The 21,988-nt window shown below is 36.8% G+C and overlaps 1 protein-coding gene across 3 annotated transcripts; it reads left to right on the plus strand.

Moving 5' to 3' along the window:
- Positions 1-14,051: 14,051 nt before the first annotated feature.
- LOC116253696 (U-box domain-containing protein 33-like) lies at positions 14,052-18,390 on the plus strand. Of its 3 annotated transcripts, none has more exons than XM_031628645.2 (7): positions 14,052-14,253; positions 15,171-15,378; positions 15,493-15,614; positions 16,073-16,194; positions 16,284-16,698; positions 17,039-17,473; positions 17,619-18,390. In XM_031628645.2, the coding sequence occupies exons 2-7, from the start codon at positions 15,195-15,197 to the stop codon at positions 18,288-18,290; spliced, it is 1,950 nt and encodes a 649-aa protein (XP_031484505.1). In that variant the 5' UTR covers positions 14,052-14,253; positions 15,171-15,194; the 3' UTR covers positions 18,291-18,390. The 3 variants fall into 3 exon arrangements, with proteins under 3 accessions (XP_031484505.1, XP_031484504.1, XP_031484506.1); XM_031628644.2 differs by having other exon boundaries at positions 15,180-15,378; XM_031628646.2 differs by having other exon boundaries at positions 15,183-15,378.
- The last annotated feature ends 3,598 nt before the right edge of the window (positions 18,391-21,988 follow it).

Genomic DNA, 21,988 nt, shown 5'->3' on the forward strand with positions numbered 1-21,988 from the left:
ATATCCACTCGTTCTTTGGTTTATTGGATATTTATATACGATTGTACAAGTTACGAAATTTCCAACTTTCAAATGGCTAAAATTTTGAATCCGTAGTGATTTTTGTTGGTATTAAAGAATCAAAAGAAAGTACGTTTAACTGATTAAAGTTTTGACTACTACAAATACAGTGTGTTTATGGACTATATTTCACAAAATCTGTCCTTTCCATTTGTAGTGGAACGAAAACTTTCGGAGACACACTCTTTTCCTCTGTCACCTGCTTCCTAATCCTGCCTACTTATACTTGTAGAAATACTTTATGAGCGCTAGAAGGGTGTGGATTATTTTGTGTTCTATAATTTTCTCAATTTGAGCTTTCTTTTCCGGAATTCAAGTGAATGTGAACTAAGTAAGTGTGTAGTTAAGTTCTTGTATCATACATCTTCAGTTGTGGTTCTCATTCTTTTATCATGTCTTCGGCTGTGGTTTTTTCTCCTATCTTAACTAGAAGTTAGTGAACTTTATCAAAATTTCATAGCCACTTAATAATAATCACCTCTTTACTTTTATAAACTTATCCGGTTCGTGGAGCAGTCTTTTAATATTTCATCTAAAAGATACACATGTTTTCATGTCTATTTGCAATGAGCTTTTAATGCAAGAAAGAAAGCTTGTAGATATGAAAACCCAAAGAGGGCGTTTGGTATCGGTTACACATCAGTCCAAGGACACCTTGTTCTAGAAAATGTGTACCACCACCAAATGTATTGTTCTTGTTGGGCAATCATTTTTAGACTTTTTATGGGCAAGTTGCTTTTTATGGGCATCAACCTCTTGCACAGGAGATCGCTAGAAATTTTTTATTAGGGAGCTGAAGTACAGTTTCAAAATTTTGATAGTATATATAATTTTTTAAAATTTTTATATATGCTAAACAAATATTGTTTAAAATTACATATAGATTTGTAAAAAAAAATTGGGGGTGCTTTTGCTTTTGTTTGTAGGAGGGGGAGGAGGAGGGAGGGAAGTGTCGGTCGGGCTGGTCGGCCCCGTGCTTGTTGCAACTGCGAGATACAACCTAGTCACCGGAGCCCCTACTGTCTACATTTTATCACGATAAGCTTTGAACGGAAGCCCCGTAAATAGTGGCAACTCTAAAGGGGGAGGGGGGTGTTGGTGGGCATGCATGGCCGCTGCTAGCTCCCCCTTGGCTCTGCTCTGGCTCTTAACAAGCTAAAATATAAGGTCTATTTTCTAGACCCAAGAAAATTGCACTAAGGGGTTTTACTACGGCGCCGACAATAGCATTCAAAGGGTTTTACCATTGCTCTCATTAGACTTGAAGTTCAAGTATCTCTTGAACTCATTCAAAAAAGTTCATAACTAGACTCATACCTTGAAAGAGATCTAACTTTAACAATCAGACCAGTAACATTTTCTTCTAAAAGTACTTACACTTACACCTATAGTAATAGCAGTAAAGTGCACTGAACTTTCGGTTATAAGAGCACTTTTTTATTTTTGCTTTCTTGAGAGCATTACTCAAAAGCACAACGAGCTAGCTCTAGCACTCATGTTTTACGCCCAGTAAGTATTCTCTCCATATCATACAATAAATTGAAGTGTAGCCAACAATTTTGCTTCATTGAATATGCTCCCACTTACCCATTTTATGCTTGTTGATCTCTTTATTAAGCTCGAAGATTCAACTTGTATCTAAAAAACAAAGTCATAAATTTGAACAGAGAAGAAACCATGAAAAGGATAACTACTCAAAATTGCAGCTACACTACATGCAATCAATGGTTCCCTCTTTTTGGTAGCCTAATTGAATGTAAAATCTTCAAGTAAACGAAGGTCAAGAGTGCATCTCTCTCTCTCTCTCTATATATATATATATATATATATATATGATTATTAAATTTTATATAATTATAATTATCAAATTTCTCAAACCATTCTCTCTCCCACACACCACGCAATTAAGATCGACACAAAGTCACGCTCTTATTTTAAACTAAGATTTAGAACCGAAAGATCCGAACCTTTTTAACTTGTAAAATTTGTATAAAAATATAGGCTCGTTTTGGGGCTTTGAAATTGACGCCATAGCATCTTCTGGGCGGCACATATGATGGAAAACTTTGAATAAAATGTCAACTTGTGGAAAAGAGGGGTTGGAAACGGTCGAAAATTCTAAAACTTGGGGTGTCCTTGTTTGGCGTCATGTGGTCAAATATGTTTAAAAGAATCAATGGAGAGGTGACGTTTAGGTATATAGAGTTTTCAAGAATCTCACCCATCTCTCTCTCTCTCTCTCTCTTCCTTGTGTTTATTTTATTTACTTCCTAAGTTACAACATAACTCGAGTTGGGAGACTTTGTCGCTTACTGATCACATCCATTAACTTAGGGTAAAAAAGAAAAAACTTACCGCTGCTCATAGATTTAGAGTCTAACCTGGTGGTCATTTAGTGACGCCTTCAATTTTTTATATTTAATTTGTAGTTTCTTCCTGTTTTTTTACTTAAGAAAAATTCTAGGGCCACACTTGGATCTGAATAATTGTGTTAGAAAAATAAAATTTAAAGTTATACTTTTGAATTTTTTTGAATTTTTTCTATATACAATTTCTACAAAGTATTATTATGCTCCTGTATAAATTTTGAAAATACTATTGGGACCCCCTTATGCAATGGGTGCCTCCACAGATCAGATTTTTTTTTTCTGAAGAAGATAAAGATTGAGGAAAAAAATAAAAATAAAAATAAAAGGCTGCCGCTTTTTTCTTTTCCAACACGGTTTGCTGGCCCTCCAAAGTGGACGAATGATGGCCGGCTATCAGAAGAAGTACCCAATTTTAATATTTGAGAATGGTCTATATACATCAGGAAATTAGTAGATCCCCAGGCCTTTTAATTTTTGTTAAAAAAATATTTTAAACACAATAAAAACATTCTTTCTAATATATTTATAAAACTTAATTTGATATGCAACATGCTTTAGTTATTTTTATGAAATATGGACATTTTCCCATCATCACAATTTCGAGCCGTTCACTTTTACTTGTTATCTAAATACAATTAAATTTGGAAAACGTTTAACTTAATATATATTTTTCATCAACTTATTCTTAAGATCAGATCTGCAAGATTAGATTGCAAAAAATGCATCATAATCATTGCATCTAAACAGTTTGTTTTTGTCCCTGATCTAGTGGTTTGGAACCTACCAATTTCTCTCTCTCTCTCTCTCTATATATATATATATATATATATATATATATATATATATATATATATATATATATATATATGTGTGTGTGTGTGGGGCTATGAAAATATATACTCAGATATGCCTTTAAAACGCTTGTGATTTATATATATTGCACATACATATAAGTATACAGGAACTATATATAAAATATTATACGCCATGTACATAATATATGCAGATATATAGGATATGCACACTCTTGCCTTTCTTCCTTTTTATTAAAATCCAATATGCCACCTAAAAAGTAAGCACATATTTTGGTCAGAGAAAGTTATATTAAAAGATTACAAAAGAATAAACTTTTCCGGCCCTAACTAATAATGACCGTGCATGATGTCACATGGGGGGGGACACATACATATCATATGTCAACTATGGGTTTATGCATGGCAACACAAGCCAAAAAAGTGGTTGCAAACTCACTATCACTCCCAATTGACATCCATCATCATCATTTTATGAAGAATGTGGTTAACAGAGTCGGTTCAAGTCGGCCAATTCAAATCGAATTCATGGTAAACCGTTTCGATCCCATGGCCGATTCATTCTATGAGTTCTCTGATCTGTTTTAGGACCGGTTGTTCTACTCCAATCAAACACGACTCTACAGTCTGATCTCTAGAAAATGCATTGAAAAGAAAAAAAGAGAAGGAACTTAGCAGTATTGTATTGGTTTTGAATTAAGAAATGGGGACTGTGCACTTTTAAAAAGGATAATAGTAACATTCCAGAATATTCATAGAGCTAAGATTGGAGTTGTTTAAATCGGATTAACCAAAAGAAGAATGGGACAAAAGCATATGGCTCTCCCTGTCTACCAGCAGTGTTTGATAACGAATTTGTGAAAGCAGTTTGAGTTGATTGAACATGCAATCACGGCTGCCTGCCTTTGTTGGTGGGGCAGAGAGGCAGGGTGGCCTTCACATTCTTTTGGAATCTCATGCCTCACTCTTTATGAGGAGGAAGCTGTCATCGTCTTGCTGCCACCCACAAGTTCAACCAATGTAGGTGTGGCGCTGGCACATGAACTAATGGTTGGATCCACAGATTTTAGATGAATCATGAAGTGTAGACCAGTTCACCAGCAGCTTTGCTCAGAAGCCAGAGGCCCTTTCTTTGGCCGGATTTTTTCCCCCACTTTTCTTTGATCTTTAATCATGAATCCCTTTATCCTTTTGAAGGAAAAGGAAGCAGAGATCACATGTCATGGGATTACTACCTTTTCCAAATTTTTTTTTTTTCAGTTTTTTAGATCTCTCTCTCTCTCTCTCTCTCTCTTTGTGAATAGCAGAATTTGGATCAGTTCTAATTTCCAATTTCAGTTTGTCCTACTTACAATTGGATTTGACTGGAATGTGATTTTATGAAGCAAAAATTGACTTGCTAGCTGAAGAACTGACATTTTACATATGAGCAGGTCAGGTCAGATCCTTGTTGGGTTTTGGTTCAGATCCAAAACTGTGTAGTGGATTCAGATCTGATATCCGTAATCATGAGACTCGACCCAATGGATTAGGATTGGAGGTGGTAAATTGTCCCTACTCGGCATTAATTGGTCTGTGTGGGCAATTGGCCACATAGTGCCCGCTCTGCTCTACGTGGTGGAATTATGATTCCAGAATTTTGGATTTTTTTTTGTTTCTTTTTATTGCAAGTCATGAATGTTTTATGAATTAATTTTAATTCATGATGTATCATATACGTTATTTTCAATTATGGAATCGAAATTCCATATTATCAAACACAAAAAGAGAAACTGGAACTGAAATTTTCATTCCAATTCCAATTTAAAGCAGAATTTCGCTCATACACTTTTAATTCTAGAATCAAAATTCAAGGTCGTCCAATGCCCTTAACGACAAAAGCAATCGAATTTAGGGTTAGACTTATTAAACTAGGTTAAAGATGTACATATATTATATAACTACAGTATTTTCAAGGCTATGCTCAATATATAAGTTTAAAGCTTATATGCGGAAATGTATTTATTGCCGGCTAGATTCCAAAGTTGCTTGGTTGGGATAGCTACAATTTCTTATCCGGAAACATATGAATCTTTGGAAAATACTTACGACTCTCACTCTCTACCCCATGGCGCAGACATATACACGTGCTTCGGAAATTGTTGCAAGTCTGCATAATGAGTCCCATGTGATGGGACAGTGGATGATTTATGCACAGCCTACTTGCCTCTGAGAGATTAAGAGGACATCTTTGCTTCACTATCAAGCCTGGTTTTGATCATATACTTCTTCCAAGATAGTGTTTCTCATGATTCTCTCCTCCCTTCGTACGAACAGGTTGGTGGTATTTTATATATATATATATATATACACAAAGAAAGAAAGAGAGACAGTTCCTCTCTCTGAAATGCAACTACCAATTGATTTTTTAAACAGAAGAATTGATACATCACATACGTCAGCTTATAAATATCTAGAAGCTAATTTCCACTAAACCAACTCTGTCAAATTTCAGAACTAGACGCAACTAGATTTCACATCAAAGTGGTTGTTGCATTTATATAAATAATTTCCATGGGACATTGTGCAGAAAATGTTATTTTACAGAAGGTTTTCTTTACACCATGAACGCGAATGGTAGAGACGCCAACAGTTAACAAGGAATGCAAATTACAGGCATGCACTGGAGAAGCATGACCCACATTGTGCAAATCTGCTAGGATCAGAAGAACAGAAGCTGCACCATCACGTGTAACTAAAGCCAGATGGTCTGAGTAGAAGGAGCAGCCGCAATGGCAGTAGCAGCTACGTGTTGGTAGTTCAATGGCAACGAAAAGAAGACCCACCAGACTATTTGCAGTCATGCCGAGTCCTGCCATCAATCTTGTTTCTCTTGTTCTTAAATTTGCCTTCTGTTTGGCAACAGAGAGCTCCTGTTGTGGGTATACTGACCAGGCATGATCTTATTTCTGTGAGCATCTGAGGAAGTATCGATTTCTTCCTCCTCCTTTTCACCAGATTGTTTAATTCGACTAACGCACGGCCACGGGCCATATCAAGATGTGCAGGCAGGTTATCCGACCAAACTAATCACAAAGATCGGATATAGAAAAAAAATAAATAAAAAATTAAACTAGAGAATCGGATGTAAATCACATTTAAGAAATGACATCATTTAGATTAACACTTGAATAATCATTTAGTTGGATTCGGATCCAGATTCAAATTTGTCTTTAAATAAATATCTCATATCATAATGAGGCTTGGATTTTATTTAAAGGTGGACTCGGACTCTGTTGTGAACTTAAAAATCAGATGCAAATTATGAACTGAGATTTGGGTATGATATAACCTTTTTTTTTTTTTTTTTGGTATTTGAATCTGAATTTAAACCTGACAACGTAAACTGTCAATGTAGCTATGTGTGTGCAACCTTCGGCCATTCAAAACAAAATATTAGAACGATCTTTTTGTTTCTCCAAAACCACCATAAGGTTTTTGCCATTATCAAATTAGTTAAAGCCATGATGGATAGAATGGTTAATATCAAGAAAAAATGTCCGATTTTATTGTTATAAAAGAAAGAAAAGATGAAGTCCGAGGGAATATAGATTTTCCTACGAAGATTCCTAAGGCGATATATATATTCTTCACGAAATTTTGGCGATAAACTCTTCCACCAGAAATATTGGCGATAAACTTATCTGACAGCTTAGAATCTCCAAAATCACGTGGAACTATATTTGTGATAGACGATGTTTGATAAAAAAAAAAAGAAAATTATATTCTTGAGACATTAATACATGTGATAAAGTAGACTATTTTAATATACTATTTTTTTTCAGAACACATAATATTAATATGAATACAAACATAAAAAAATACGCATTGGACATCATTATATAATATACAACAGACGGCGCTCTTGAATCTATTGCCACCATTGAATAGAACTGTCTGATATGTAACAATCAATAAAAGCAAGAATCTAATGCGGAAGGTGCTTGAACAAGTGGGCTGTGCATTCAACAAACAAAGCATAAGGTAGCAATCGATTCCTTAATTAATGTCAACATAAAAACATTTAAAAAGAAAAAATCTGATAATCTACTTAAAGTAAATATGCATATTGCTAGTAGGGTTCGCATTCGGCATATCAACACGAGCGGCGTAACCTCGTCTTTGTCATGCTGCATAGCTGATGCATGATCTAGAAAAGTTAAAGTTCTCTTTGGATCAGCAAGCGCATAATATTTTGTTGTAATCGCCAATCTTTGCATTGCGGTCATCATCAAGGAGAATGTTGGCCGCCTTTAGATCACCATGGACAATGGGATTGGGTCTTGCATAATGAAGGAAGACAAGAGCTGAGTATATTTGCTCAGTTATCCTCACTCAGTCTCTCCATGTAAGCGGAGGTGGCGGATCTATGGAGCGCCTTTGAAGGAGTCGCGTCTCCAAGCTGCCATTGCGTAGGTATTCATACACCAGGAAGCCAACTTGGGAGCGTTACCACTCCTGCTAGAAAATCTACCTGCAAGTGGTTGCAAATTTAACACTTATAAATGTTCTTTCAAGTACATAAAAATTAGTCCGAGAAAGCTTCCATCAATCTATAAATCTACCTGTTTATTTTCTATTTACTCATGTAATGGCTACTGAACATAAAATACAGTTACCTCTTCTCAGTAGCACCCAGATGGATATCTGGCTTCAAGTTCTTAACAGCACCTATATCGTTAACTATCACAAGTTCTTAACATCACCGAATCCTCCTCCACCAAGCATACAACCTAGACAGAAATTGTTGGTCCCTTCTTCCAGCTCCTCCAATGTGAATTCACCAATACTTGGGACTTCTCATCTGGTCCCGCTCGTCATCAGAACTCCAGGAATCTTTCTCGTAGAAGATTGGCAAGTTTGCAGCTGCTCCTTTGTTTCCTCCAAAATCCGCTTCAATTCAGCTAGTGCCATCTCCATTTCAGATCTTTGCTACCATGGCTGGTCCGTACTGGTCATGGCTTGACCATCTTTCTTCCCAGTGAGATTTCAGAACATATAGCCATGGATCGAACGGCAATTTTTGATGCCTCCACTGGCTTTGGCACGCTCAGCCAAGCTTACCCTGCTGCTGTCCTGCTCCCCACCTCCATTAATGACATTGCCAACCTCAGAAGGCATTTCTATCAGTCTCCACACCCCTTTTCCTGTGTCAGCAAAGCAATGCCTACTCCACTCATGGTTAAGCTCAAATGAAATGCAGGGCAATGCGTACTCATATAGTTTGCAGCTCTTACAGGGAGATGTGCGAAAGGATTAGTGAAAGAGCTTCCAACTATATGTAACGACCAAACACTAAAATCCATCTTAGATTACAGTGCTGGTTCGTGGAATTCTGAGGGCGCTGTTGAGCTATTTCGTCTAGATCTTCAATGCTGTGACTGTGAGGAGGACAGAAGCAGGAAGCCCAATTTGAAGTCTCCATTATCCGAAAAAAAGGAGAAGTGGGCCTCGAGGCCAATATGCTTGCATGCATATTGATGAAACCTTGCACCCACCATCATGCTGATCCCCGAGCAATATTTTCCCGCTCCACATGTTGGTACCATTAACAATTTGGCATTGAAGTTCATCTTACTCGTTGAAGTTGCTGTCAGCACCTGCTCCCTTCACAAGAATTTTGATGCTGAACTAAACTCAACAAAGCTTCCTGGTGTATTGGTGGATTCCAATACTAAAATATCAACATTTACCTACAAAAAGATTAAACAAACTTAGTTGCCCAAATGGGAACAGAGAAATGAGAGGCAAGAGAGAAGATACATATACGTCAAGCTCTTTTTTTTTTTCAAAATGGAAAATCGCTTTTTTTTTCAAAATGACATTTGATCGGAGTTGGATTTACGTAGATATTGACCATATTCAGATTCAAATAAATATCATATAGTACATAATACGGTTTGGATTTATTTTAAAATGGATTTGAATTCAGATGTTAATAAAGAAATTAGATTCGGATTATGAAGTCGGATTTTGGATTCAAATATGGCATACGTTTTCTTCGTTCAAATTCCAATATGAATATGAATCTAAATATGAAGATATTCAAAAAAGAGAATATGGTAAAGTATATATCTGATCCATTGATATCTTAAAAAAATAGGAGAGTTTAATCACCCTATAGATTTAATAAAAAAAAAGGCAGACACCCATAACAATTTGATAATGCACACACAATTTGATAGCTTTGAGAGATTCTGTTTTTATTTAGACAAAGCTGAAAAAATTAGCATTTTTTTTTCCTTGCTTTTTGACAGCATGCACTTTCCCACACTCAGGTTAATGCTAAAAAGAAAAAGTGTCATATAATTAGCACCAGTTTTATGGAGAAAGCTCGACGCGTAATCTAGGGTTGCTAATGGCATGGAAGGATTTGAACTAAATGTTCTCTTTCATAAAGTTATTTATTAGATCATGTTCACATACTTAGGTCCGAATTCAGAAACAAATGCAAAAGAAAAAAAAGTTGTGTCTATTTGAATTTGAATTCATAATTTGAATCCGATTTGAATCTGATTTTTAAATTCATAACCGAATCTGAATCCCACTTTCAATCGAATCCAAGCTGCATTATGATATTATTAAGAACCGACTTGAAAATGGATGGGTATTAAACGTAGATACTAATTTAAAAGTAAATTGGAATTTGGACTAGAATCCACCTGGATATTTATTTAAATCTTAATCTAATTGAATGTCATTTGTTAAGTCTGAGTTGGATATGATTTTCTAATCGGATGATGAACATGATCTATATCCAATTCTTTTGAAGCAGTTTGGACGGATATATTCTGGATTTATTGACATTTGTAATGTAGCCCAGGGAATAAGCTTTCAGTTAAATATTTGTATGGTTGATAAGTTTTTTGTTTTACTAACAATATCATGTCAGCATTTTAAATTAACTTTATGTTATTATATAAGGCAAAAAGAATGAAAACTTTCAAGGGACCTTGACATCCGAATATCTTTCTAAAATAAAAAAAAGAAAAAGGAGGAAAGATCAATCGTTCGTTTTGGCCGTTCCAGTAATTTCCTTAAAAATAAGCGATCCGGGCAGAAAATTTAGACGACAGTTGACGATGGCTTTTCGGTAAATTAGTCTCAGGATTTTCCCCTCTCCACTGATCCTCACTTTCTCTCTCAAGCTAGAAATATCCCGGAATGTATACTTTATCATATCAGTTTGGGGATATGAATCTATTCGGTTCCAATTGAAATCCAGATTCATAATCCGAAAACGATTTTGAATTAATATCTGATTCTGAATTGGATTTTTAAACCGAATCCAAACCATATCTTAGAGGTTGAATACAACAGATTTGTTTAAAATTATGTCGGAATCTGATATGAATTTTCTTTTCATATCTAATTTGATTTGTGTGGTTCGGTTGAATATCAAATTTAAGTCGAATTTATTGACACTTTCAACTCTACTTTTCACTATATGTGATTTGGGAGTTTCTTTTTCAGCTAGCTTTTTCTCGTCCTGGGAACTTTAGGTTCGGGTCTATGCCCTTAATCACTGAGGCACATCCAGTTACCTGCTTCTATCAATAGCATTGCCGAAGAGTAACTTTCTGGTCGATCTATATATATATATATATATATACCAAATAATTGACTTAAATTGGTAATTGAAACACTCTTGAATATTTCAAGAATTTACAATAAGCATTAGAGTAGATTCGAAAAACACTAGAATTGAGTGTCCTTAAATCTTCTTCAATCTTTATAATTGATTCACGATACTAACATAATTTTTTCTATTTATCAAATGACCTCTAAAAGTACACTCTAAGAAGATTAGATGCCCATTTTTTATTTAAAAAATAAAAGAAAAGCAAATGGGCATTGCGCGTCGCATGTGGAGGGCTCTCTGCGGTGCACATTACTAAATCCAATCTTACAAACAATTATGTATATTGGAAGCTATTTAATTTTTCTAGTTAGCTCCAAGAAGGGGTGGAGCTAGAAATTTTTCATGAAGGCCCGAATTAAAGTTTTTAAATTTTGACACGGGCCGAAATATCATTTTTTAAAAATTTTTATGTAAGACACAATTTTTTTTAAAATTTACGTATAAATAAAAAAAAAATAAGTAAACAAAAGAGCACTACAAAACAAAGCAAACATAACTAAGAAGGCAAGGGCAGAGTGGGTAAAAAGGAAGTTGGAGTAGTAGCAGAGCTTAGTTTGTCATTGAACTTTAAGTGTGCATAAAACATACTAGTATGATTTGATTGGCGATGTCGTTTGAAGTTTTGAACAAGTTTGTTTCCCTTGTCACTTCCCCTGTAAAGCATTGTCATGCTTTTGTTCTTTAAAATGTAATGCATCAAAAATTGTTCACTATGCAGTTTTCTTTTTTGTCTTTCTCAATTGAATTGAGCACAATTCTGAACAGTGCTCCTGAGCTACAAGTTTCCATTCGCCTGCCTAAATGTCAGATATCCATCAAACACACAAATATGGTTCTAGAGAAATCCACAAAAGAAAATCTAAAACAATTCCAGGATCTTAATACAATACAAAGTCCATCAAAACTCGAGCTTAGTTTCGGCCTGACTCCAGACCCCAGCCCAGTTCCGGCCGGTGACTCAAGCCCAATTCTGGCCCGAGACTCGAGTTCGGGCCAGGCCGACCCGGCCTAACCCGACACCCAAGACCCAAGATCGGGCCTGACCCGGTTAAACTAAAAATATTTATATTTTTAATAAAAATATATATCAATTAAAATAAAAATCATGTTGGATATTCGGCCCATGTGGTCGACAAAATTTTCTATCACTACCATGAGCTTGAAGAAAAGGACAGCAACCGGTTTAAGATTTTTTTTTTTTTTTTAAAAAGAAAAGCGCTCCACGCTACGGAATTGTTCCAGTAGTCAAGACAATGACGTACATCTTACAAATAATTGAATATGTCAACGTCTCCAGTTCAGGTCAACATGAGAAGAGAAAATTTACATCGGTCTCTTTACGGATGCCTAAAAAAAAAAAAAAAAGCCATAGATGAAACTGAAGAAAGCGTCACTAAACCTTTGAATGACATTTTTAATGGCCAAGACTATAACCCCCTATTAACTTGGATTAGGTTTTATTGAAAAATGAGTCACCGGGTTAAAGAGGTGACTGGATCACCAAAGTCACATATATCGCCGTTGTCTTTCGGGTGAGGGAGAGGATCATTCCACCGCTCAAACCGAAGCCCAAATGGCCTTTCATTTTTCCTGCTTTTAGAGTTCTAAGCTGAGTCGGTGTCAGCGATAAAATGATGCACCCTTCAACTTGAATGCTGGTCTTATCACATTAAAACACAAAAATATAACATGTACATGAATCAAACTAAAATCTACCATCGTCTTTCACACATATAAATTAATAACATACACCCAAACACACAAATACTAAACTTGGGTTATGTGTGCAGGTTTGTGCACCTTACCGAGCTTGTCCTTTCTTGATTGTGCGCTTTGAGGACATGTCATAAATCGATGCACATATGACCATGTTCATGAAGTATATCCTTTCTTCGTTGTCCATGAAAGAAAAAAGAAAATAATAGTTTTGAATGACATAATGAGTTAATTTTTTAAAATAATATTAAATATATAATTAACAAATATTCAGTAAAGTGGCGACTTCGAAGTCTGGTAAAGCAGTGACCCGGTCTCCTCCGGCATAAATGCATAATAATAATAATAATTGAAACTCAAATGTCGCCGTTGTCAATCATGTCACACTCTACGCCGATCATTAGTCACTTGATTTTCTTGAGTTCTCCACAGCCTGTAATTACTTATCCTACCTGTCATTTTAACACTATTATATTGGCGTCGAGCATCCATGTGGCCTTATTAGATTTTAAATGCAATTGCTTTTAATTTATTTGTTGGTTGGATCCCTCTTAGATGCAAACGTTAGTATTTTTTGGATTTTTTTTATTGGCTGTATAAAATGCAACTTTCCGGAGCAAACCGTTGTCATAAATACTGTAGCGAGATTTTTTTTTTTTATATTTTTTGACAAAGATGTTTTTCATAAATATCTCAGGAAAATGAAAAAACAAATCTAAAGATTTGATAAAAGTAAAATAAATGAGAAACTAATGAAAAGCTATTGAAAAACCAGACAAAATCGTAAAAAAAATTGTTTAATAATGATAAAAGACTTCATTTAACTTCAAATTTGAATTCATGATGATAGGAAAAAGTCAAAAAACAAGACCAAAATGCGATAAATTGATTTTCATCTTTTTTTTTAGAAAATTGTATTTCTGTTGGGTTTTTCTTTTTTCTTACCATGATCACAAAAATATCGTGGCATCTACACAATAGATCAAACTTTTCTAGTTTTATATTTTTTAGGATGTTATTTCATTTAGAATCTTTTAGTGCTTTTTCCTATCTTCGTTCTTCAATAAATTTTTTTACTTATTGTTGTTAAGACATCAATATTTTGAAGAAAGCAAAACAAACGACCTCATGTGGTTGCAAACGGTTCAGCCACAGTTTCCAACCCATCTTTCTATCACATCTCACATAATTAATTAGATCTTCCTAATAAAATCTTGATGACATTTTAGAACTGAATTCCAGATCCAGCAGACATAAAAATGTAGACATTTGCATGCAATCAGGTTGAGTCGGATCTATTATTATTTGGGATCGGCACGGGTACCCGATCCTACTCGGACTTAAAATTGGGTGCTCTTCCACCGACACATATTGCTGCAGGCCATTGGTTAACGCAGCAGGCTGGCTTTGCTTGACTTAAGCAAGCTTGTGTTGAACCGTCGACTTCTCGGAATTGACTGGAAGGAAGGGAGAAGGAGACTGGACGGATCATGGAAATTTCTTTTGTGTTTTTCCTTATCATTATAGGAAGAGAAGCTGATCATTGGGAATGGGCTGGGGAGGATATCGTTTGTAGTAGAAGGAAGGAGAACAGCCGCCTCAGGATCGGCTTCAGGTAAAGGAGAATTTTTTTTTGTCTCTTGGTTCTGTTTCTTTTCTTTTTCTTTACGCACAAAGTTCTTTCTTTGTTTTTGCTTGTCGTCTTTTTTCTCTAATGTTGACATGTTTGTGCATCTCATTCTTTTGTTTTGTCTCAAACTAATTTCTAAGAGTGACCTCTCTCAACAAGTAAAGAGAGAAAGAGGCAGAGACAGAGAGTTCTGAATGTCAAATTATCAAAGAGAGAATGGCTGAAATATATATGACAAGGATTTGAAATTCCTTAACTGAAAAATAGATGAATTAGATGACGAATTTGTACTCTTTGCAACTTAAAAACTGCAAAATTTCAAGTCCGCAGCTTATTTGACGCATATTCGTGGAGATCTTAGACACATGGTTCAGAATCTGCAGTTTACGAGAACTATGAATTTAAAGTAGGCTTCAGCTTAAATCGTTAGATCCTCGGTTCCAAAATCAGGTAGTGAAGCACCAACTAAAATCATTCACGCGTCCGTTGTCCGATTGCTGAGCTTGAAATTTTGAACCACTTGTTCTATCTTCTATGAATCGTACGACCTTCGCAGACAGAGTACTGCTTGTGAAATTTTTGGTATCTGGAGTTGCAAGGAGAATAATGTTTGTGAAATTTTTGGCATCTTAAGTTTGAACCTTTGTAAGAATTAACTTAGACATACATCACAACAAAGCAATCCAAATGTTGATTCTCAGAAAATCATTAATATGAATCACCCCCATATACAGGGTTGCCTTTGAGCTGCTGATTCAGGCAACACGTAGGACTATATTTGAAAGGTTTCTGTATCGGCCTCTGCTTTATATTGTTTGGGGAGGGGTCAGTTCAGTGCATACCAGCGGGAGATCAACAGCAGTAGTTCATTTTGCAAAAGCTAAAAATTTACGTGGGCTTAGTTTCTGCAGCAGGAAAGACTTGAGATGGAGCTTGTTGAAGGGGGGGAGGGCAGCAGCAGTACTCCTCCAAGGGACAAAGTGTACGTTGCAGTGGGGAGCAAAGTGAAGCAGAATCAGAAGAATTTGGAATGGGCACTTGCGAAATTTGGGGCAGCAGATTTCTTCATTCTTCATATCCATATTCCCTCGCCTACGATGCCCGCACCAAGTAACTCTCTCTCTCTCTCTCTCTCTCTTGTTCTTTTGAACTGTAGAATTTTGCTCATATGTGCAAACACGTGTGTGAAATTGACCCTTTTTCCTCTGTTGTATCTTCCTTCAGTGGGAGGAAAAATGCCTTGTTCAGGTGCTTCAGAGCAAAAAGTGAAGGAGTTTAGAAAGGAGGAACGCATGAAGATGGAGGAAGTAATTCAACAGTACATGGCCATATGTGCTGCCCACAAGGTAATCGTTGAAATTAACAAGAATATTGGCCAACTTTGTGTACTCAATTAGAGCATTACCAAGCCCGGGCAACGGGATGGACATGCCCTGGTTAGGTTATGATAAAATGGCCCTGTCTTACATCTTCCAAGGCCGATTATAATTAAACATAAAACCAGAACCATAGTTGAGAAGCTAACCAGATTATGTGAATCTTGTGAAGACTGTGACAACTATTCCCAAATTTGTACAAGATCAAGACCATTAGCGATGCTAAGTCCAAACTCCCATGACTCCAACCAGTAATCAAAATAATTTTCAACCTGCAATCACCCACTTCCTGTCATCTGGTCTGCTTTTATGTAAAAAAAAATCGCCCTCCCATATAAATGGCATCTATTCCTCATTTCCTAACTCTAGTTCACTTATCAAATTTCTTCGTGGCCTTCAGGCTCTACATGAGTTTCAATTTTTTGTAGGTAAATGTGGACAAGTTGGAGCTGGAATCCAGTGACGTCCAGAGAGGCATTGTTGAATTAGTGGCTCAATGCAACATCAAAATTCTCGTGATGGGAGCAGGTGCTGACCAAAGATTCGACAAGTAAGAGTAATTTCATTGCCAAATTGTTAGTAGTGTTGGCAACTTATCAAAAAGATTTCCATCAGTTCGAATGTTCATGCGTCGTGCAGGACAATGTCGAAGCCTGCCTCTTCCAAGGCACAGTATGTGGAGGCTAAAGCCTTGCCTTCATGCCAAATATGGTTCGTCTGCAAAGGAAATCACATCTGCACCCGGCAAGTCGCGACCTCCCACAACCCGACCAGGATTGCACCGTGGAGAATTCATTCTGAAAAGTTAAGCCAATCTTCCACGAAGGGGAAGTCAATGATAAAGCAATTTTTTAGCTTCCCTGCAGTTAGGGACCAGTCCTCGTCACAAGAAGTTACAGTGCCGCAGTTGGGGAGAGATGCTTCTGGTGCGTCTTCTATTTTCTCAAGCGATGATGGTAGTGGTGCTTCGGAATGGTCTGCGCCAACGGAAGAAAATGATGATGATGATGTGGATGATGGTGGTGTTAGTGGTGAACTGAAGAGGGAATCAGAGGTATGATCAATTAATAGTGTTAAGAATAAGCTTTGGTGATTATCATTGGATCATACACAAAATAAAATATGAAACGGGAAGTTTTAGGGCTTTAGTTAGCATTGAATGATTCATGTCATGCCTCGGGCTTTAATCATGAAATGGTGCCTATCAGTATTTTATATTGTTGGTTACATGTAAAAGTACTTGAAAACGTTGAGTTCTTGCGACGGATGTGTTGATGCCAAAGTCGACGGCAAAATCAAAGCCAATAGTTTGTCAATTATAGGGAAAAACATGCAGTGATGGATTTTCCTAGTTAACCAACTAATTTGGTCTCTCTTTTTCCCTCTGTCTCTAGGAAATGACGCTCTTAGAAGGGATGGCTCAACTATCGGTCAAGATTGAAGAGCTACAGAGGCGGAATGGCGAGCTAGAGAGAGAGAACACTTCGCTGTCAGCTAAGAACTCGGCATTACACCAACAACTTGCAGAACTGACCCACATCAACCGCTCACTGCAGAAGCAAAATGATGAAGCAAAACAGGCACAGAAGCAGCTCGAAGAAGCACAACTAGCTCTCACTAACATTGACAAAGGAATGCCAGCAATCCCCAACTTCCTACAGTTCAACCTTGCTGAATTAAAAGAAGCCACGAAGGGCTTCAGCCAAGAGATGAAAATCGGACGTGGAGGTTATGGAACGGTGTACAAGGGCAAACTCCATCACACAACGGTTGCTATAAAAATTCTCAACCCTGAAACCATCCATGGGGAAGCTCAGTTCAATCAGGAGGTAAAAATAATACCAACACAAATGTCTCTCTCTCTCTCGCTCAAGATCTTGGGCATGACAGTGTCTCTCAAGTTCTTGACAAAGTACTAAATCTATTATAGAGTTGGTGATAGTGAACAATCATTAATAATGTGCAAAATTTCAGATACAAGCACTTACAAGGGTAAGACATCCAAACCTGGTTGCATTGATTGGAGCTTGCCCTGAGGAGCGGTGCATTGTCTATGAGTACGTCGAGAATGGCAACTTGAATGACCACATTTTTTGCGACGATAGTCCGCTGTCATGGAAGGACCGCCTCAGAATTGCAGCAGAGATTTGCTTAGCCCTACTTTTTCTACACTCTGCCAAGCCCCATCCCATTGTCCATGGCGATTTGAAGCCTGCCAACATCCTCCTTGATGCCAACAATAAAACCAAGATAGCAGATTTCGGAATATGTCGCTTTTTATCGGAACCACAACGGGAGTCCATTGACACTGTTCTTAAGCTTACACACCCTAAGGGCACCTTAGGGTACATGGACCCTGAATTCATGGCCACCAAAGAGCTAACCTTCAAGTCTGATGTGTATGCATTTGGCATCATTCTGCTGCAGTTGCTAACTGGGAAAAGTGAGTTGGGTTTAGTGAAGGAGGTTGAAACTGCATTGGAGAATAAAGTACTGCCCTCAATCTTAGACCCTAACGCGGGAAAATGGAAGCTTACTGAAGCTACCAAGCTGTCTAATCTAGGGCTGCAGTGCTGCCAGACGACCAGAAGAAGCAGGCCTAACTTGGAGACCCAAGTCTGGCGGCAGATGGAACGTTACCTGTAGTGTACATTTTCTTGCTTATTTGTTGTAAATTGAAACAGCTACTTGCTTCCTTCTACACAATTTACTGAATGGCTACACGAATTGCCATACGTTGTCTTAATCTGACCTTATCAGTAGTTAGCCATCTCTTACTTGATCTCAAACAACCGTGCGAAATAAAAAGTGAGAAACATACATGTTTTTTTTTTAGTTTTTCAAGAAATATAAGTGGAGCCCAAGAAAACATAATACCGTGGCACGTAGCAGATGGGGAGATTGATTAATTAATTTGTTTGGTTAGCCCAAGAGCGAGGTAACTCAGAAGCAGAAGGTTACCAATCTATGAAAGAGGTTATGCATTGAGGATAAGGATGACTCCCATGCAGCAACGTTGATCAAGGCAGAGACATCGCTGCTGATGAAGGTTATGGCTGTTTCTAAAATAAAAGATGCCACAGTTATCAAATAAATAAAGAAGGATAAATCTTTATTGTAACAGCTCCTGTTATTTTGGAGCAATCTTTGAAAATCATTGTAGAGAATGCTTATAAATATATGGGGACATGATTTATGGATGTTAAGGCCGATGACCTTCTGTGAGTAAAGAAAGTATGGTCCACGTTAATCCCTTTGAGCACGTTTCTATTATTGCTTTGTTTTTCTACAGTCTACACCATGAGCTTTTGCTAAACGCATTGTCCTCTTTGTGTTCAAGACTTTGAAGAGGGTAAAATGTCAAATAGAAGATAATGATTGGTAAAATTAAAAAGAAATTGCGGGACTCAAGATCATAGGTTTTATGGGACTTCTGCTGACTTGGGTATCCACAAAAGCAAAATATTGAGCACAAGATTCAAATTTGCCTTTGGTATGTCAAATGCATTGGTAGCATAATTGATCGAGAGAGTTGAAAACCTGTAGTTACTCACCCTTTGAAAATGATCTTTCAAATGGTTATTTTCGACCATGCAAAATCCCATTAATAAGATGTGTTTAGTTTGTTAGCAATGCACTTTCATCAAAAAATGAACAGGATTAAGACGAGCTAGTTAGATCTCTATATTTTTATATCTCAATTCCAAATTGGGTTTCTCGAAAATTTTTGGCCCTCCAAAGGAAAAAAAAAAGAATTGCTCGTTCAACTCTACTTCCAGATCTGTCATAATGACAGATATAAAATGGATTCAGACTTCCAGAGTCTACCATGGGGTTTTCTGATTTTGATCCTGAGGTGTTTCATTTGGCAAATTGAATGGTTTGTAACTGTTGTATGAATCCACTTTAAAAGTTGAAGCAAATTCATATGGTGTATAATGAATTTGCTTCAATCTTTAAAACATGTTGATAGAGTAATTACATATGGTTGTGCTTGCCAAACAAACCCTTAAGCTACTGCTTCTAGCTGTTATTGATAGTCTTGGGAGTCAGATTGATCAATGAGAATGAGACAAAATCGCAGCAGGAATAAAACTATAGCTCGAATTCTTCCTGCTCCGGTACCATGTCCGAAAATCAGGGAATAAGAAAGAAATTCCATTCAATCCTCTTCCATTACTCTTCCTTCAGCAAGATCTATACTTCGTCCTTAGAACTCCCAAAGTAGCAAGTGATAAATACAACTGTTTTGGCCAGCCTCCTGACCCCGATCAGCAGTTTCAGTATTGGTTCGTTACTCAATCTTTCTACTTACTCTGACCTGGGCAGATTCCAGCCAGAGATGGAGTCATTTTCTCTCCATGTGTACGTACATGTGAGACTTCTGCGCTGTCGGTATTCGCAGGAGCAAGAACAACGCAACTTCTGAGCGATGGCGCCGATCATCTTTGATCGTCGGTTGGCTCCAAGATGGCTCTCAGAAAATGTGTGGAAAATGAGCAATAATATCTTGAGTTGAAGCCAACAAGCAGCTTCTCATACATTTCTTTGATGTTGAGGTCCTCTTTCCTGCCTTCTCTCCCCAGCTGAACTTTCAACGACTTGCCAATTCGACCAACTGGTACATTCTACTCCTCGAAATGATCAACTCTTGAGAAAGGATGAAGAAGCTGCTAAGCACCAGTATCTCTTGACCATTTCTTGTTGACTTGAGCCAAGATATTATTGTTGATATATTGCCGTCAGTGTCACCCTTTATTATATTATTATTATTATTACTATTATATTATTGTTGTTGGAGCTGGTGGTGGTATTTTATATTCTCTTTTTGTTTTTTAAGTCATGAATATTGATAATGTGCATTGACCGATTCAGCTCCAACGTCTGGTTGGTTGTTTATTTAAGAAAATAAAGTAACAAAACGTATTTTTAAAGTTTTTCTTAACGGATGCTTCATAAAAAACTGACATACGCAACTATTTTATTTTTTATATTGATGTATTTTTTTTTGTCACGTTGATACGTCAACGTACATATGATGGTTAGCATGTTCTTGAATCGACCAAATTCCGAAGCGTATGTGCGCCTCCAGCAAATGTCTTTAAAGGGAAAAAAAAAAAAAACGATGGGTCTCAATAATATAACTTCGGTACAGAACGGCCTCTTTATTACTGGATGAAATAAATATCCGGATTTTTAAATAATGAAATGTAGATTCAAAGTTGGATTTGGATAGTGTTGATCTCTTATGATCGAGATCCGACTGCTTGGATTTTCCGGATCTAAGCGAATTAACTATCCGAACTCCATCCGATCCGAGGTGAATCAGGTAAAAAATCGGACCCTTCTTAGAGGATATTCTTTCAAATTATTGCACCCGCGATTAAAAGAATAATAATAAATCGACAACTTTTAGTCGCCAAAATGTGATTTTCTTAAAGTCGTTGTGCGAGTCCCGAAAGACATTTTTTTAATAACAAAGATCCAAACTTGGAAGCTGGCTTAAATTCTTCAACTGTGTCCACGTAAGACCGTATCACTTTCAGAAGTATACAATTTTAAATCTCCGTTCATGACTTTGTACTTTCTCTCAATACCTGTTCACTTTCTTTCCTCTGTTTCTCTTCCTCCCTCTTTTTAATAGATGAGCAATATCATAACTAAAAAGCCATGGTTAAGGGGCACTAACATTTAAAAAGAAAAAAGAAATCTTAAATTTGAGGGAAGCTAATACATAATACATTGAGTGGGTTTATGGGGGCAACTGCCCACACGTAAGTCTGCCACTACAAATAGGTTGAATGAAAGTAAGGTGCACCGTTATTAGTTTGTGCCAACAGATATATTGCAGATAACGTTAGACTTATGAGAGGAGGGAGGGGGGCTTGCTTGGGCCATGGCCACACCCTAGCGAATTGAAAAAAAAAAATTACATTGAAAAAATTTTAAGTTGGGTCCTACATTGTTTGAATTCTGTTTGAATTTGGGTTCAGTTTAGCTATACTCAGATCCAGAAGTTAGACTGTTTGGCTCAGCTTTAAGAAAAAATCCTGACTCCGCCCCTGGTTAGACCTCCTTCAACTTGAAAGTCTTTCAAGTCTACATCTAGCGGGCATGATGAATTATTATTGCCATATAGTAACTATAGGCTTCAGAATCGGACTTAAAGGAATTTTTCATTAAATGGACACCAATTGTTTCAGTTTTAGATTACGCGACATAAGAGCGGCGCTATTAAGGAAAACGAACTTAGCTCATGAGAGCTAAAATATAATTTTTTAAATTTGTTTATATAAACTAAATAAAATTCTTTTTAACTAGATTTTTTTTTTTTTTTGAAAATT

Source organism: Nymphaea colorata, chromosome 4 (genome assembly GCF_008831285.2).
Source record: "Nymphaea colorata isolate Beijing-Zhang1983 chromosome 4, ASM883128v2, whole genome shotgun sequence".
Lineage (NCBI taxonomy): Eukaryota > Viridiplantae > Streptophyta > Magnoliopsida > Nymphaeales > Nymphaeaceae > Nymphaea > Nymphaea colorata.

Excerpts from the sequence above, each read along its gene's own strand:
- LOC116253696 (XM_031628645.2), top strand. The coding sequence starts at position 15,195 with ATGGAGCTTGTTGAAGGGGGGGAGGGCAGCAGCAGTACTCCTCCAAGG. Across the intron at positions 15,379-15,492 it reads GCCTACGATGCCCGCACCAA|TGGGAGGAAAAATGCCTTGT; the intron begins GTAACTCTCTCT and ends ATCTTCCTTCAG. Across the intron at positions 16,195-16,283 it reads GCTGACCAAAGATTCGACAA|GACAATGTCGAAGCCTGCCT; the intron begins GTAAGAGTAATT and ends TGCGTCGTGCAG.